This window comes from Chaetomium fimeti, assembly GCF_033439085.1.
Source record: "Chaetomium fimeti strain CBS 168.71 chromosome Unknown B0H64scaffold_1, whole genome shotgun sequence".
Classification (NCBI taxonomy): Eukaryota; Fungi; Ascomycota; class Sordariomycetes; order Sordariales; family Chaetomiaceae; genus Chaetomium; species Chaetomium fimeti.
The window spans coordinates 3,463,062-3,476,764 of record NW_026944329.1 but is presented as its reverse complement, the minus strand read 5'-3'; the positions used below and the strand labels follow the sequence as shown (position 1 = coordinate 3,476,764).

The window sequence follows — 13,703 nt, the reverse complement described above, 5'->3', positions numbered from 1 at the left end:
GGTTCTGGTTAAGGTATGATTTAATTCGTACACGAAGTACGTAACCTGACGCATCGAAGGTCACCACCACAAAGTACCATGAGCACTGTAGGCCAAGGCCTCTTAGTAAACCCCAATTGGCTCGGCCAGTTCCTTTCCTGCCACCATCAGTCGATAATATAGGTGGCCCAAAACAGGCCGGCGCGGCAAGACCCCTGCCCACACGGCAGCCAGTGCGGCCCCGTGTCCTGGGGTCCGCGTCGGGCCGTGTACGGAGTGGGATTTAACCAGCACCAACACGCACCAACACGGCGTCAGCCCTTGCCAGACTGATGGCAAGGGAAGGGTGGCCACCTCCCTACCTTGCCTCCTCATTCCTCCTCCCAGCATCGAGAGCGCCGTCCGCTGCCTGTATCTTCGAGTAAATTGTCCGGCGCAAACGAAACCGGCGGCCCTCCAGAAGATTTGACCAAGATGAGCAAGGTTGGAGGCACAGACGAGTCGACGGCTGCTCGCTCGAAAGATGCGGCACTTCCCGAGGGGCCGCCGCCCCTAGCGAGACAACCAAGCGACGAGTTGATCTTGAAGCGGGAACCGATTGCAAGATGGCGGCTGGTCACAATCCTCGTCAGGTATGGCTCTCTCCCTCGCGAAGTCCAATATTCCCGGCCCCGGGCAACATGCATGGAACACTGACTTTGCCATTCAAATCAAGCATCGGTGTCGGCTTGTTCCTCTCGCTCATAGACACCACCATTGTGGCCACGATGCTTGCCAGCATCTCGGATGAGTTCGGCGGGTTCAAACTGGCGCCGTGGGTCTTGCTGTCGTATACCCTCTCATACCTCGGTGAGCCTGAGATCGAATCCGTCCTGTTTCAGCAGCAGCCCACCGCTAACGCCGCCTCCACCCCGCTTCCAAGGATGTACCGTCCTTATCGCCCGCCTGTCTGATGTCCTCGGAAGGAAGCCGGTCTTGATCGGTTGCTTTCTCATTTTCATACTCGCGTCCGTGGCCTGCGGCTCGGCGTCGACGCTTGATCAACTGATCGGCTTCCGAGCTGCCCAGGGCGCGGGCGGCGCGGGCCTGTACGCCATGACCATGATCATCTATCCCGAGATCAGCCCTCCTGATCTGGTTCCCCTTCTCTCCGCGCTTCTGGGCATTATTGTCGCGCTGGCCGGCGTCAGTGGTCCCGTCATTGGCGGTCTCCTCGCCACATACTCCGACTGGCGATGGGCCTTTTGGATGAAGTGCGTTTTTATCTCGGCATCCCACACGGCTCGAAGATTGCGACTGACTCCTGGACTTTGGTTTTAGCGGCCCCATCGGGGTGGTTCCAGGGCTCGCCCTGTTCTTTGTATGGCCGAAGAACTTCCGCACATTCAAAACGATGCCTTTCAGTCACCTCGACTTCCTGGGTGCGCTGCTGCTCTTGATGGCGACGGTGCTCCTCGTATTTATCATCAACCAAGCCACCGTGAGGGAGTACGAGTGGAGTAGTCCGCAGACAATTGCCGTCTTAATCCTGAGCGTGTTAGCGTGGTTGATTTTGGCGTGGTGGCAATGGTACCTCTCAAGGAAGCCCAACCTCGGACATATCCGTGCCCAGATCCCATGGAGAATTCTCTCAGATAGGGTCCTAATGTCCAGTGTCGTGTGAGTTCAACCCAGTGATCCTACCTCTCCAAAGTCCTGTGGAGGAAATAGGCAATCAAAAGCACATGGGCCCCTGAATCCAAGCTAACAAGACTCGGGATTCCACCAGGAGCACGATTCTGACCGGTTTCGTCATGTACCTCGTCATTGTCAACATACCCATGCGTGCCCAGATCGTAAACTTCTACGATGAAGTCAGGTCGGGAGTCCTGCTCCTCCCCCTTATGGGCGCTACGGCAGTGGGCTCTGCTCTAGGGGGCGCCTGTTCATCCAAACAGAACCGGACGTTCTGGAGCCTGAACACCGCAAGCGTATTTATGCTTGTTGGCTGCGGCATCATGTCGATTCTCCCAGCCACGGTCGACGTGGCGGCGAGACAATGGGGGTTCGAAGTCATTCTCGGGTTCGGCATCGGCATGAACCTGTCCACAGCAACACTGATCCCCTCGCTGAATGCCGATTTCCAAGACTTTGGTAAAGTGTACCTCCCTGTGTTATTCTCGATGAGTTGGCGCTGACTGGTGAGCACTGATAGCCATCGCGCAAGGTCTGGTCGCCCAAATGCGTGTCTTGGGCGGCAGCCTGGGAGTGGCATTGAGCTTTGTTGTGCTGAACAGCAGAATCGCCGAGACGCTGACCGGGGTGCTCAGCGCGGCCGAGATGGGAGCTTTTTACAGATCGCCCGTCGCGATGCTATCCTTCTCTGGGTACAAGCAGCTCCAAGTCCGGACCACTTACATCGACGCCTTCCAGGTTAACATGTACGTGTGCGTTGGTATCTCGGCGGCATGCCTCATTGCATCACTGTGCGTCTACCAGAGCAGGCCACCCTCAATCACGAAACGCTTGGAGGACTTGGAAGCCATCTATGCAAGGACCGCAGCCAACAATGAGGAGGGAAACCCGTGAGAGTTGTTTAGCTACGGTATATGTACAGGAAGCCGAGAAGCCGGCCAGCGCCAGACTGGCGAGATACGCAACCCGCGCCTAGCATTGCTGTTTTATTCCGTGTTCTCGTAATACTGTAATACACAAGCTCTCTTAACCTTACAACGTACTCCAGTTGCAATGTGACAAAGGGCAGTTGATTCACGCTTGTGCAGTTCCCAGTCCCTCGCAGATGTCTTCTTGTGAACGACCAAACTATCGGCTGAGGTTGACAGAGAAACCGGAGTTGGTTCCATGGCTGACCAACTCACCTCAGGTCACGGTCTGTGAGTCGACTTCAGCCTGTCGGCAAGCCCGTGGCCCATTCTTGTTTACACGCCGAAAGGAGTCGGCGAGTTTGGCCGCGGGTGGAAAGAAACTGCCCGTGGGCTGCCACGGCCCCGGGAGGCAAATTACCCCCGTCCTGGAGGGTGTGGTCCGGGAGAAACCAAAACACCTGCCTGGACTGGACGGCTTGTATCATCACAAGGTTTGGGTATTGCACCAAGGCGTTAGTAGAGGTACTCTCGGGGCCCTTTACCGGCAGATCACAAGGACGCTACAAAGCTCCGCGGCGCCCTGTTTGATAAGATGGAGAGCAAGGCAGAGGCTACTGCTTCTCCCGGCTCGTCGTGACCACCGCACTTTGTGTCAGTTAGCCGGAACCTTACGCCCTGCGGCACTTCCGTGACTCAAAACCTCACTCTCTCTCTTGTATCAACAACTGGCTTACTCTGCCGAGATCGCCGAGGATGGAGAACGACAAGCAAAAGCCTATTGCCATCATTGGCATGAGTTTCCGATTTCCCGGAGACGCTAACACGACCGAAGGCTTTTGGGACATCTTGAGCAACGCGAGGTCTACGAGGACAAAGATTCCAAACACCAGGTTCAATCCGGATGGCTTCTACCATCCGAACGCAGACCGCCCCGGTGCGGTACGTGCTTATGCCTTGGGCTGATTGGAGCCTTGCGAATCCGTCCTAACCCCGGGGCAGATTATCACGAAGGAAGGATGCTTCCTGAAGGAGGACGTCGGACTTTTTGACGCTCCATTCTTTGGCATAACAGCTTCTGAAGCTGAAGGCATGGACCCTCAGCACCGTCTGCTGTTGGAAATCAGCTACGAGGCTTTTGAGAACGGTTAGCACATGCATCTACCCGCGCCATTGGTTTCTGCACACCAAAGCTGACTCCCAACAGCTGGTATTCCCATCACAAACGTGGCCGGGACCGATGTGGGATGCTACGTCGGTGGTTTCAGCAACGATTACTTGCATGTCAGCGGCGCCGAGATCAACAAACAGTCAATGTACCAGAGCACTGGATGCGGAAACTCCATGTTGTCGAATCGACTGTCTTGGTTTTACGACCTACGAGGTCCGTCATTCTCGATCGACACGGCTTGCTCGTCCAGCATGGTGGCGCTGCATGAAGCCTGCCGTGACATGCAGGACGGGACAACTTCAATGGTAGGCTGAACTGCGGACTTCTGGTTGCCAAAGCTAATACAAATATACCCAGGCCGTCGTTGCAGGTTCCAATCTGATCCTGGTACCGGCTCTCTGGCGTGCTCTTTCCAGTCAGAGGTTCTTGAGTCCCGACGGGGCATGTCACAGCTTTGATAGCCAAGCCAACGGGTATGGCCGTGGGGAGGGCATGGGAGTCATTATCGTCAAGCCCTTGGCGGACGCGATCCGGGACAACGACGTGATTCGGGCGGTCGTTCGAGTGAGTACCTACCAACCTGGTTCATCTACCGGCCTGGTTCCTACTTCTCTTCCATCCCTGCCGCACACATTCATGCGTACGGGGGAACAGTGTCTGACAACAATACTGGATGTAGGGCAGCGGTATCAACCAAGATGGCAAGACGCCCGCCATTACGGTCCCGAATGCCCACGCGCAGATGAGCCTGATCCGATCGACGTATGCCAAAGCCGGCCTTGACATGAGCCAGACCACATATTTTGAGGCCCACGGCACCGGCACCCCTGTTGGCGATCCGTTGGAATTGCTAGCGATCGGACAGACCATCGGCGCAGCCCGCGGTGAGGGCGACGAGCCAGTTCTTGTCGGGTCTGTCAAGAGCAATATCGGACATCTTGAAGGCTCGTCCGGTATCGCCGGCGTCATCAAGACCGTCCTGGCTCTGGAACGGGCCGAGATCCCTGCCGTCGCCGAGTTCAAGAACCTCAACCCTCGGATCAAGCAGGACGAATGGAACATCCAAATCCCCACCGAACTGACTCCGTGGCCTACAAACGGTCTCCGACGTGCCAGCATCAACTCGTTTGGCTATGGCGGTTCAAACGGACACGTCATCCTGGACGACGCGTTGAACTACCTTCAAGGTGGGCTCCCCAACTTGGCAGCACCAGCTCAATATCTAGGGTACTTTAGAGGCTGACAACAAACATTTAGAAAGAGGTTTGACTGGTAATCATGACACTGTTGTGGCGTCAACAAACCAACCTGGTACGCCGAGCTCGCAAAGCTCTGATTCAGCCATCTCCCTGGCCCATACCACCCCGGAGACAGAGCCATGTACACCAGAGCTCAGGCTCTTCGCCTTCAGCTCCCCGGAGCAAGATGGTCTGGCTCGTCTTGCAGAGACGTACTCCCGGTACCTGGACCAAGACGCTCTCTCTCGTGACCTGAAGGGGGCAGCCACGCTCGAGGAGATCAAGCAGGTGGACAACCTAGCATATACCCTGGCGTCTCGTCGAACCATCTTTGACTGGAGAAGTTTTGCCATCTCCGACACCCTCACGGAACTCCAGACCTCGTTGAAATTGGGCCTGCCCACCCACAGCCGGGCCGGCAGGAAGCCCTCATGCGCCTTCGTTTTCACCGGCCAGGGTGCGCAGTGGTTCGCCATGGGCCGCGAACTCCTAGGACACTCTGTGTTTCGGGCTAGCATTGATGAAGCCGAGGCTTACATCGCCTCTTTGGGCTGCCCCTGGTCTGCCACCGAGGAGTTGTGCCGCGACGCCGCGACCAGCCGCATCAACGATCCCGAGGTATCCCAGACTCTGTGCACAGCCCTGCAGGTCGCGCTCGTGGATCTGCTGGGGCACTGGGGCGTCCGGCCCAAGGCTGTTGTCGGCCACTCCAGCGGAGAGATTGGCGCCGCATATGCTGCTGGCATCTTGTCCAGGGAGGACGCGTGGAAAACCGCCTACTGGAGAGGTCTGCGGTCCACACAGATGGAAACTCTCGCGCCGGATCGCAAGGGAGCCATGATGGCAGTAGCACTGTCTGAGGAAGCCGCCCGTGAGTACTTGGCCAAGGTGGAGGAGGGTGATGTGGTTGTCGCTTGCATCAACAGTCCCAACAGCGTGACCATCTCTGGAGACGATCATGCCGTGTCTGCGGCCGAGAAGCTCCTCACTGCCGATAGCGTCTGGTGCCGCAGGCTCCTTGTCAAGACTGCATATCACTCCCCCCACATGAAGGCCGTCGCGGACTGGTACCGCAAGGACATTGAGGATGTTCGCCCGCTCGGAGGTACATCCGACATCACCGTCTTCTCTTCCGTTACTGGTTCCGAGATCAGCAGGGAAGAAATGGGCAGCGCCGACTACTGGGTCAAGAACCTGGTTAGTCCTGTCAAATTTTCCGCTGCCGTTACGTCGCTGCTCAAGCCACGAGACACAAGAGATCGACGGAAGGGGGTTGCCAACGTCGACGCCCTTCTCGAGCTCGGTCCTCACAGCGCTTTGCAAGGCCCCCTGAGGGAAATCCTGGCCGCCGCCAACGAGACATACGTCGCCAGTGTCCCATACACCGCGATGCTGCGGCGCGGTGCCAATGCACTCCTGACCGCGCTAACTGCTGCCGGCAGGCTGTGGTCGTCGGGCTTCAGTCTCAAGCTGGAGCTGGTCAACTCGACGGAGAAGGAACCGCTGAGGGGCCGCCCTCTGGTCACCTTACCCCGGTATCCGTTTAACCACAAGCGCAGATATTGGAATGAGTGTCGCGGTGTCCGCTGGGTCCAAAGCCACCCCACACCGAGGACCGACCTACTGGGACAGAAGACGTCGGAACACAACACCATCTTAACCAGCTGGAGGAACTTTCTCTCTCCCTCCGAGGTTCCGTGGCTGCTAGACCACAAAGTCCACGGGCTGCTCGTTATGCCGGGCGCCGTCTACATCGCCATGGTCATGGAAGCTTGCCGGGATACTGCCGACCCTAGCAGGACTCTGGAAGGCTTCGAGTTCCGCGACATTACGTGGCACAAGCCCATCGTCTTCGAGTCGCCGGATGCTCAGGTCGAGATCTCTCTGCAGCTGTCACCGTACAAGATCGGCACCAAGGCTGCCACGACGACCTGGACGCGCTTCTCCATCACCACGATCGATGCCGACGATAGGATATCGGAGCACTGCTCGGGCCTCGTTGAGAGGAAATACCTCACCCTCCCCGGTGAAATCGAGAGGGGAATGGAAGCCGTGGCCGAATGGGACAGGCACCGGACCGAGCATGAAACGATGCAGGCCAGGCCGACCATCACCCTCCCGGTCCACAACATGTACGACAAGCTGAATCGCAACGGGCTGCAGTTTGGCTCCACCTTCCGCAACCTGTCCCACATCCAGTCCGGAGACGGGTTCATGTACGGCGAGCTCGAGACGCCGGACACGGCCTCGACCATGCCCGACGAGTTCGAGTACCCGCTTCCTCTCCACCCCGCGGTGCTCGATTCCGCCTTCCAGATGCTGGCTGGGGTCGGGCAGAGCCAGAAGTGGGATGTTGTCATGCTGCCCAACTCCATTGACAGTCTCTACGTCTCAGCAACGGCCCCAACGGCCGCCGGGTTGGTTCTCAAGGGATACTGCACGCTCGTGCCACAGAGCGCGGCCAAGGCGACCGGCACCTCCGTGCTCTCGGACGAGGCATGGGAAAAGCCCGTCATCGTGATGAAGAATTTGACCATCACCGCCGCCCTCGGGCCCCAGACTGGCCCGCCCAAAACCGCCTTCGCTCGTCTTGACTGGAAGCTTGACGTCAACCACTCGAGATTTCCGGCGGACTTGTATGTTCCTCCGTCTGATGAGGCTTCGGCTGCCGAGGCTCAGCTCAGCGACAATGCCGCCATCGAGCTTATCAGGAAAGCTCTACAAGGCTTGAGCCGCCACGAGGCCGACGAGGAGCCCGAAAAGAGACCGGAAGCGGTGCAAAACTACGTTGCCTGGATGCGTTCGGTCTCGGGAGACCCGATACCGGTGGACGGCGTCGCGGATCAACCAGCCAGTCCTTCTGCAGTTTCCGGCACATGCACCCGCCATGCGATCGAGGCAGTCGGCGTTGATATCGGGCGCATTCTCGGCATCGACTCGGAGTCCAAGAGCAACGTGCTCTCTAGCGCATTTCTGGCCGACTTTGCCAATCGATCCCTGGGCCGTTCATTCGTCAACTCGGTCGTCGCCGACATCATGGACCATGTGGGCAGCATCAACCCCAACGTCGAGATTCTCGAGATCGCCAGCGGGTCCGACACCACAGGGGCTGCAGAGGTGCTGGAACGGCTTGGGGGCAAGAACAGCCGCATCGGCAGGTACATATGGACGAGCCCTGACGAAGAGTCTACGGAAGCAGCCTCGAACAATATCAAGCCGAACGAATGCTTGCAGGTGAGGGCGCTCAACATCGAAGCCGACGTCCAAGCTCAGGGGCTCAGCCCCGGGAAGCTCGATTACATCATACTGGATGATCTGCTCCTGACGACGTCGGATCTGGATGCCGCCCTGAAGAACATCAAGACGCTTCTGAAGCCGGACGGTAGATTGATTGTCCAAGCCATCACCAAGTCCCAACTGCGAACTGCATTCGTCCTCGGGTCATCCCACGCCTGGTGGCGCGACGGCGAGTCTGGGGAACGGCTCGATGAACTCGGCTGGGGCGAGCGACTCAAGAGCAACGGGTTTACCGGCGTGTATCAGGTCTTCAGGGACTCGGACGACCCTCGTGTTCACCAGCTGTCGGTCATGGTTTGCTCTGTCGCGCGCGAGACGGCCTACGAGTACAAGGACGTGCTGCTCGTGACACCTTCGACTCCCTCCGAGAAGGTCACGAGACTGGCCGAGGACTGCTCTGCTCGCCTCGCCGGGTTTGGCCTGAGTGCTTTGACGCTTCCGTGGCCCGAGGTGGCGAGTGTCTCCGGGAAGCTTCTCATCTCTCTCGTCGAGCTGGACGGCGAGGTCTTTTTGGATTTAACCGAGGAGCTCTTCAACGCCACCAAGAACATGTCCCTGAGAGCGGGCGGCATGCTGTGGGTGACTCAGGCTGGCAACGTCTCTGGCGCCTCGGCTCCGGCTTGCAATGTGTCCTCGGGCCTTTTCCGCGTCGTCAGGTCCGAGGACGGGGCTCGTCCTCTCGCGACGCTCGACTTGTCGACGGGGCTGGACCTCGCATCCACCCAGGCGACCGAGACAATCATGCGTCTTTTCACGTCGCTGTTTGGAGACGGCGATATCCGTGCCTCGGACAAGGAGTTTGCCGAGGACGAGGGCAGCATCTATGTGCCGAGACTGGTCGAGGACGCTGCACTCGCGGCGGCTCAAACCGCCACGGGCGCCACCGCACAGCCGGTGACCGATAGGCTGTTCCAGCCGGACAGGAAGTTGGTGATGACCATCGGTCAGGCGGGAGCGCCTGACTCTCTCCGGTTTGAGGACAGCGACAGATGTGCCGCGCCCCTCCCGCATAATCACGTCGAGGTCAAGGTGATGTATACTGGACTGAATTTTCTCGACATCATGGGGTCTCTTGGAGAGATCCCGAGGCCATATTTTGGCAGCGAGGTTGTCGGTAATGTTGTCGAGGTCGGGTCTTCTGTGACAGACATTAGGCCTGGCGACACCGGTAAGGACCTGTCCCCTTGGAACGGCATACACATTTGTTCGTAATGATACTAACTGGTGTCCCTCTTCAAGTGGCTGGTTTCTGTAACGGAGGCTTCGGTAGCCATGCTCGGATGAAGTGGACCATGTGCCATCGAATCCCTGACAACATCTCGATTCAGGAGGCTGCTTCCATCCCCGTCGCCTTCACGACGGCCTGGGTCTCCCTCGTCGACCTGGCCCGGATGCGCAGGGGTGAGACCATCCTGATCCACTCGGCCGCTGGCGGCGTTGGTCAGGCAGCCGTTCAGCTCTGCCAGCACTTCGGCGTCAAGGTCTACGCCACCGTGGGCTCCGTCGTCAAGAAAGAGCTGCTCATGCGGCGGTACGGCATTCCAGAAGAGGATATCTTTTACTCCCGCGACACAACCTTTGCGCAGGGCATCATGAGAGCCACCAACGGCCGGGGTGTAGACTTGGTCCTGAACTCGGTTGCTGGCGAGTTCCTCCGCAAGTCATGGCATCTCGTGGCCCCCTTCGGACGCTTTGTTGAGCTGGGCAAGCGCGATATTCTGGGCAACACCGGGCTCGACATGGAGCCCTTCATCAGGAGTGCCAGTTTCATTGGCTTCAACCTCGAAAAGTACGAGGAGCATCTGCCGGAGTTTGAGCTTGTTGAGAAGGCTTTCAAGCAAGTCTTTGGGCTGGTCGCCGCCGGCAAGCTCCGGCCCCTCGGCCCGATCAATGTCTATAACTACTGCGACGCGCCAAAGGCGTTCCGTGCGCTGCAGTCGGGTAAGGTTGTCGGCAAGGTGGTCATGCGTGCTAATCATGACGAGATGGTCCCCGTCGTCCCTCGCGTCGAACACCCCCTCACGCTCGACCCAGACGCGACTTACGTGCTCGCTGGCGGACTGGGCGGCATTGGGAGAAGCATTGCCACCATGCTGCACGTACACGGAGCACGAAACCTGGCTTTTGTTTCGAGGTCTGGTGGCCAAAACGAGATTGCACAGGACTTCCTGCAAAGGCTCCGGAGCCTGGGCTGCACGGCAAACGCCTACGCATGCGATATCTCGGACCGCGAGCAGCTGTCCAGGGCCATCGAGCAGTGCCAGTCCGAGATGCCTCCCATCCGGGGATCCATCCAGTGTGCTATGACGCTCAAGGTAGGCTTTTCATTCCTTTTGGTCGGCCGTGGTGGCTCGGACTAACGATTCGTTCTTTCTCCTCCTCCAGGATGCCATCTTCGAAAACATGACCTACGACGACTGGGTCTCCTGTACCAGGCCCAAGATCCAGGGGAGCTGGAACCTCCACAACGTCCTGGTCAAGGATGTCGACTTTTTTATCATGCTCGCGTCCACCTCGGGCATCATCGGAAACCCTGGACAGGCCAACTACGCAGCCGGAAACACATTCGAGGATGCCCTCGCGCATTACCGCCGCCGTCGAGGCCAGAAGGCCGTGGCCCTGGACATTGGCGCCGTCCGAGACGTCGGCTACCTCGCTGAGGCCAGCCACCAGGGGTACTGGAGCCTGAGCCATCTGAATGCCCTGGCGGTCTGCGAGGCCGACATCCACTTCCTCATCAAGAATGCCATTACCGGCTACACCATCGGCAGCGAGGAGACTGGGCCACAAATCGTCGCCGGTCTGGCCGGCGCCACCCTTGACGAGCAACTCATTGACCGCAGCCCCTGGGCGCGGGACGGCAAGCTCTGCATGGCCCTCAAAGCTTCTCTCACCAAGAAGACGGCCGGGATGCAGGCTGGGATTGACGCCTTGGCCAGGGTAGACACCGCCGCCGCCGCCGTTGCCGTCGTAGAGGAAATCTTGGCCAGGCGCGTTGCTGTCGCAGTCATGATTCCCGAGGATGAGATTGCTGTCGAGGAGTCGCTCCAGAGCTACGGAGGTGAGTTGAAATTTCCCTTGGGATCGAGCTCGTCCGCTCGTCGCATTGTGCTCCCCTGCTAACGGAATCAAACAGTCAACTCGCTCGTTGCTGTCGAAATAAAGACCTGGTTAGCCAAGGAATTACAGACTGAGATTAGCGCAGGAGAGATCAGCCCTTCGTCCATCTCGGCCCTGGCCGCCACTGTGGTCTCAACAAGCAAGCTTCTTCGTGGAAAATTCAAGGAGAAAACGGGGGAAGCCTCGGTGTGACGGGAGAGGTATGTTTTTTGTGTACATACAGACCTGTATGCTAGGTACATTTTGTATTCAATGCCAGGCGGAAGACCGCCTTTGTGGACCGGCACAGAGGTGATAGAATAGGGTTGGGGTTCGAATAAGGGACGAGCAACGGTGTTTATGAATGCCAAGACCCACGCGACCCAAGCACGCCAAGAACGAAAAGCACCGCGAAGTCACGTGTTGACAGAGATCCACCTCACATATCAACCAATCACCTGCCCTCCCTTTTCTCGAAAAGGTTGATGGGAGCTCTGCATTTGACAAGCTTCGGGTCGCTCCATCAGGACACAACGTCAGGATGCGACATCTGTAGGTACACATGAGCTTTGAAGCTGATGGCCGAAGGAGTAGGAATGCAGATACGTGCAGAGTTATCGAATTGGAAAAGGACGTGATAGGATAACGCGAGAGTTTAGAACGCCCAACCCCCATTTCCTCATTCCCCCACCATTCCATTCTCAACTTTCATCGCTTCTCTGCCCCGCGTCCGGCAGTTCAAGCTGCTCGCAACACCAAAATAAATCTTCACACTTCCTACTCCAGGCCTCCCAACCAAACACCCAAATATATACTACCAGTCATCATGCTTCGCCGCCCTGCGACCGTTCTATCCCTCACTCCAGAGGACATCGCCGACTACGAAGACCGTGCCGCTGACCGCTTGCGCGCTGCCGAGCTCGAGGCCCGCCAACAAGTCGCCGAAGCCCGCGCCCGCACTCGACACGACACGTCTTCGACAGCAGCCGCTCTCCGCCGGGCTGCTCTCGCCGCCACACCCACCGCTGGGCCTTCAGCGGGACGGTACAACAACAATGGCGGCGGGATAGACTTCCACGGCACTAGGGTGCTCACGAGCCCAGCCGAGCACCAATTCAGCGACGAAGAACAGAGCGACGACTCGGAGGCGGAAACCTCATACTACGCGAGGGCCCAGTCCCAGGCAGCCCGCGTCAGCTTCAGCCGAGGCCAGGTCTTTGCCGCGCAGCAACCCCATCTCCTCGATGACGATGTGGACGACGAAGAAGAAGAGGAGGAGCTGGGGGAGGCAGAGCTGGAGGAAATGAGCGAAGGATCCATGGACAACCATCACGCACCCAACCCACGACACCACCACAACCACCACCCCCACCACCGCGAGCAGCACCCCCCACAAGACAACTTCCTTCTCAACGCCCAGGCCGGCCCAGCCGCGCCAGCAGAAACGCCCACCAACCCGCGCGAAACCCGCCACAACCCCAACAACCCCATGCAACCCCCTCCGATCCAACAGCGCCGAACCCGCGAACGTACCGCCGACCGCGACACCGCAACGCCCCCAGCCCGCGAAACACGCCGCGGCGGCGGCGGCAACCTGCATACCCAACCCCCCACCACCAGCACCACCACCACTACCTCAACCACAGAACCACCACCCCCACCCACCCGCGAAACACGCACCCGCGGCCGCGGCACGCGCGGTCCGACCTCCTCCCCGCCACCGACGCGCGCTGCGACGCGGCTGCATGGCCAGCAGCAGTCGCAGTCGCAGCAGGGTGTAGTTGATCCGTCGACGGCTGTCACGCCGGCGGGGGCAACAGCGGCGGCGGTGGCGGTGCCGACGGTGCGCGAGACGCGGCAGCGGGGGCAGGGGCTGGGGCAGGTGCAGGGGCAGGCTTCGATGGCGGGGGGGTTGGGGGTTGTTGGAGCGGGGGTTGGGGGACGGGCTGTTTCTGGGGCGGGGGCTGGAGTCGGGAGTGGTGCTGGGGTAGGGAGTGGTATGGGGGGTGGTGTGAGGAGTGCTGCGGCGGCGGCCGCGGCGGTTACGCCCGAGGCGCGGGTGCAGCGGAGTCGGGATGAGAGGATCGGGGTTGCGGCGCCGAGGAGGGGGCGGTCGCATCAGTGATTTCTTTTTATTAAGGTTAAGGAAGAAATGGGGGGCTTGTGCGTGTGTGTGGTTGGGGTTGGGGGTTGGGGGTGAGAGGGGAGGTGGGCGGTTTGGTTTTATACACAGGAATGCTGGGTTGGGAACCACCTGCTGTTGTATAGTGACTTGTTTCGCGGCGGTTGATGTTGGGTATTTGTGTGTGATTTGGGGCGTTGAGGGTACAATCTCAT

The 13,703-nt window shown here is 58.9% G+C and overlaps 3 protein-coding genes across 3 annotated transcripts; all 3 read left to right on the top strand.

Moving 5' to 3' along the window:
* Positions 1 to 34: 34 nt before the first annotated feature.
* B0H64DRAFT_26564 (major facilitator superfamily domain-containing protein) lies at positions 35 to 2,593 on the top strand. Its single transcript, XM_062799999.1, has 6 exons — positions 35 to 611; positions 695 to 828; positions 902 to 1,232; positions 1,300 to 1,638; positions 1,748 to 2,112; positions 2,174 to 2,593. The coding sequence occupies exons 1-6, from the start codon at positions 454 to 456 to the stop codon at positions 2,545 to 2,547; spliced, it is 1,701 nt and encodes a 566-aa protein (XP_062664416.1). The 5' UTR covers positions 35 to 453; the 3' UTR covers positions 2,548 to 2,593.
* Positions 2,594 to 3,317: 724 nt separating this feature from the next.
* Positions 3,318 to 11,537, top strand: B0H64DRAFT_449476 (uncharacterized protein; the record flags this gene model as incomplete). The annotated part of the gene is made up of 11 exons (XM_062807093.1): positions 3,318 to 3,503; positions 3,564 to 3,708; positions 3,769 to 3,822; positions 3,946 to 4,037; positions 4,090 to 4,296; positions 4,412 to 4,919; positions 4,990 to 5,530; positions 5,570 to 9,435; positions 9,507 to 10,582; positions 10,653 to 11,328; positions 11,404 to 11,537. Coding segments are annotated over 11 exons (7,485 nt in total), but the record flags the coding sequence as incomplete, so codon positions are not given.
* A 316-nt stretch (positions 11,538 to 11,853) lies between these two features.
* B0H64DRAFT_470908 (uncharacterized protein) lies at positions 11,854 to 13,543 on the top strand. Its single transcript, XM_062807850.1, has one exon. It carries the CDS (start codon positions 12,193 to 12,195, stop codon positions 13,489 to 13,491), a length of 1,299 nt encoding a protein of 432 aa, XP_062664414.1. The 5' UTR covers positions 11,854 to 12,192; the 3' UTR covers positions 13,492 to 13,543.
* Positions 13,544 to 13,703: the final 160 nt, after the last annotated feature.

What these genes read in the sequence shown, in the direction of transcription:
- B0H64DRAFT_26564 (XM_062799999.1), top strand. Translation starts at nt 454, where the DNA reads ATGAGCAAGGTTGGAGGCACAGACGAGTCGACGGCTGCTCGCTCGAAA. An exon ending in CTGGTCACAATCCTCGTCAG is followed by an intron (nt 612 to 694) that starts GTATGGCTCTCT and finishes ATTCAAATCAAG; the next exon opens with CATCGGTGTCGGCTTGTTCC. An exon ending in TGCCGATTTCCAAGACTTTG is followed by an intron (nt 2,113 to 2,173) that starts GTAAAGTGTACC and finishes GAGCACTGATAG; the next exon opens with CCATCGCGCAAGGTCTGGTC.
- B0H64DRAFT_470908 (XM_062807850.1), top strand. Translation starts at nt 12,193, where the DNA reads ATGCTTCGCCGCCCTGCGACCGTTCTATCCCTCACTCCAGAGGACATC.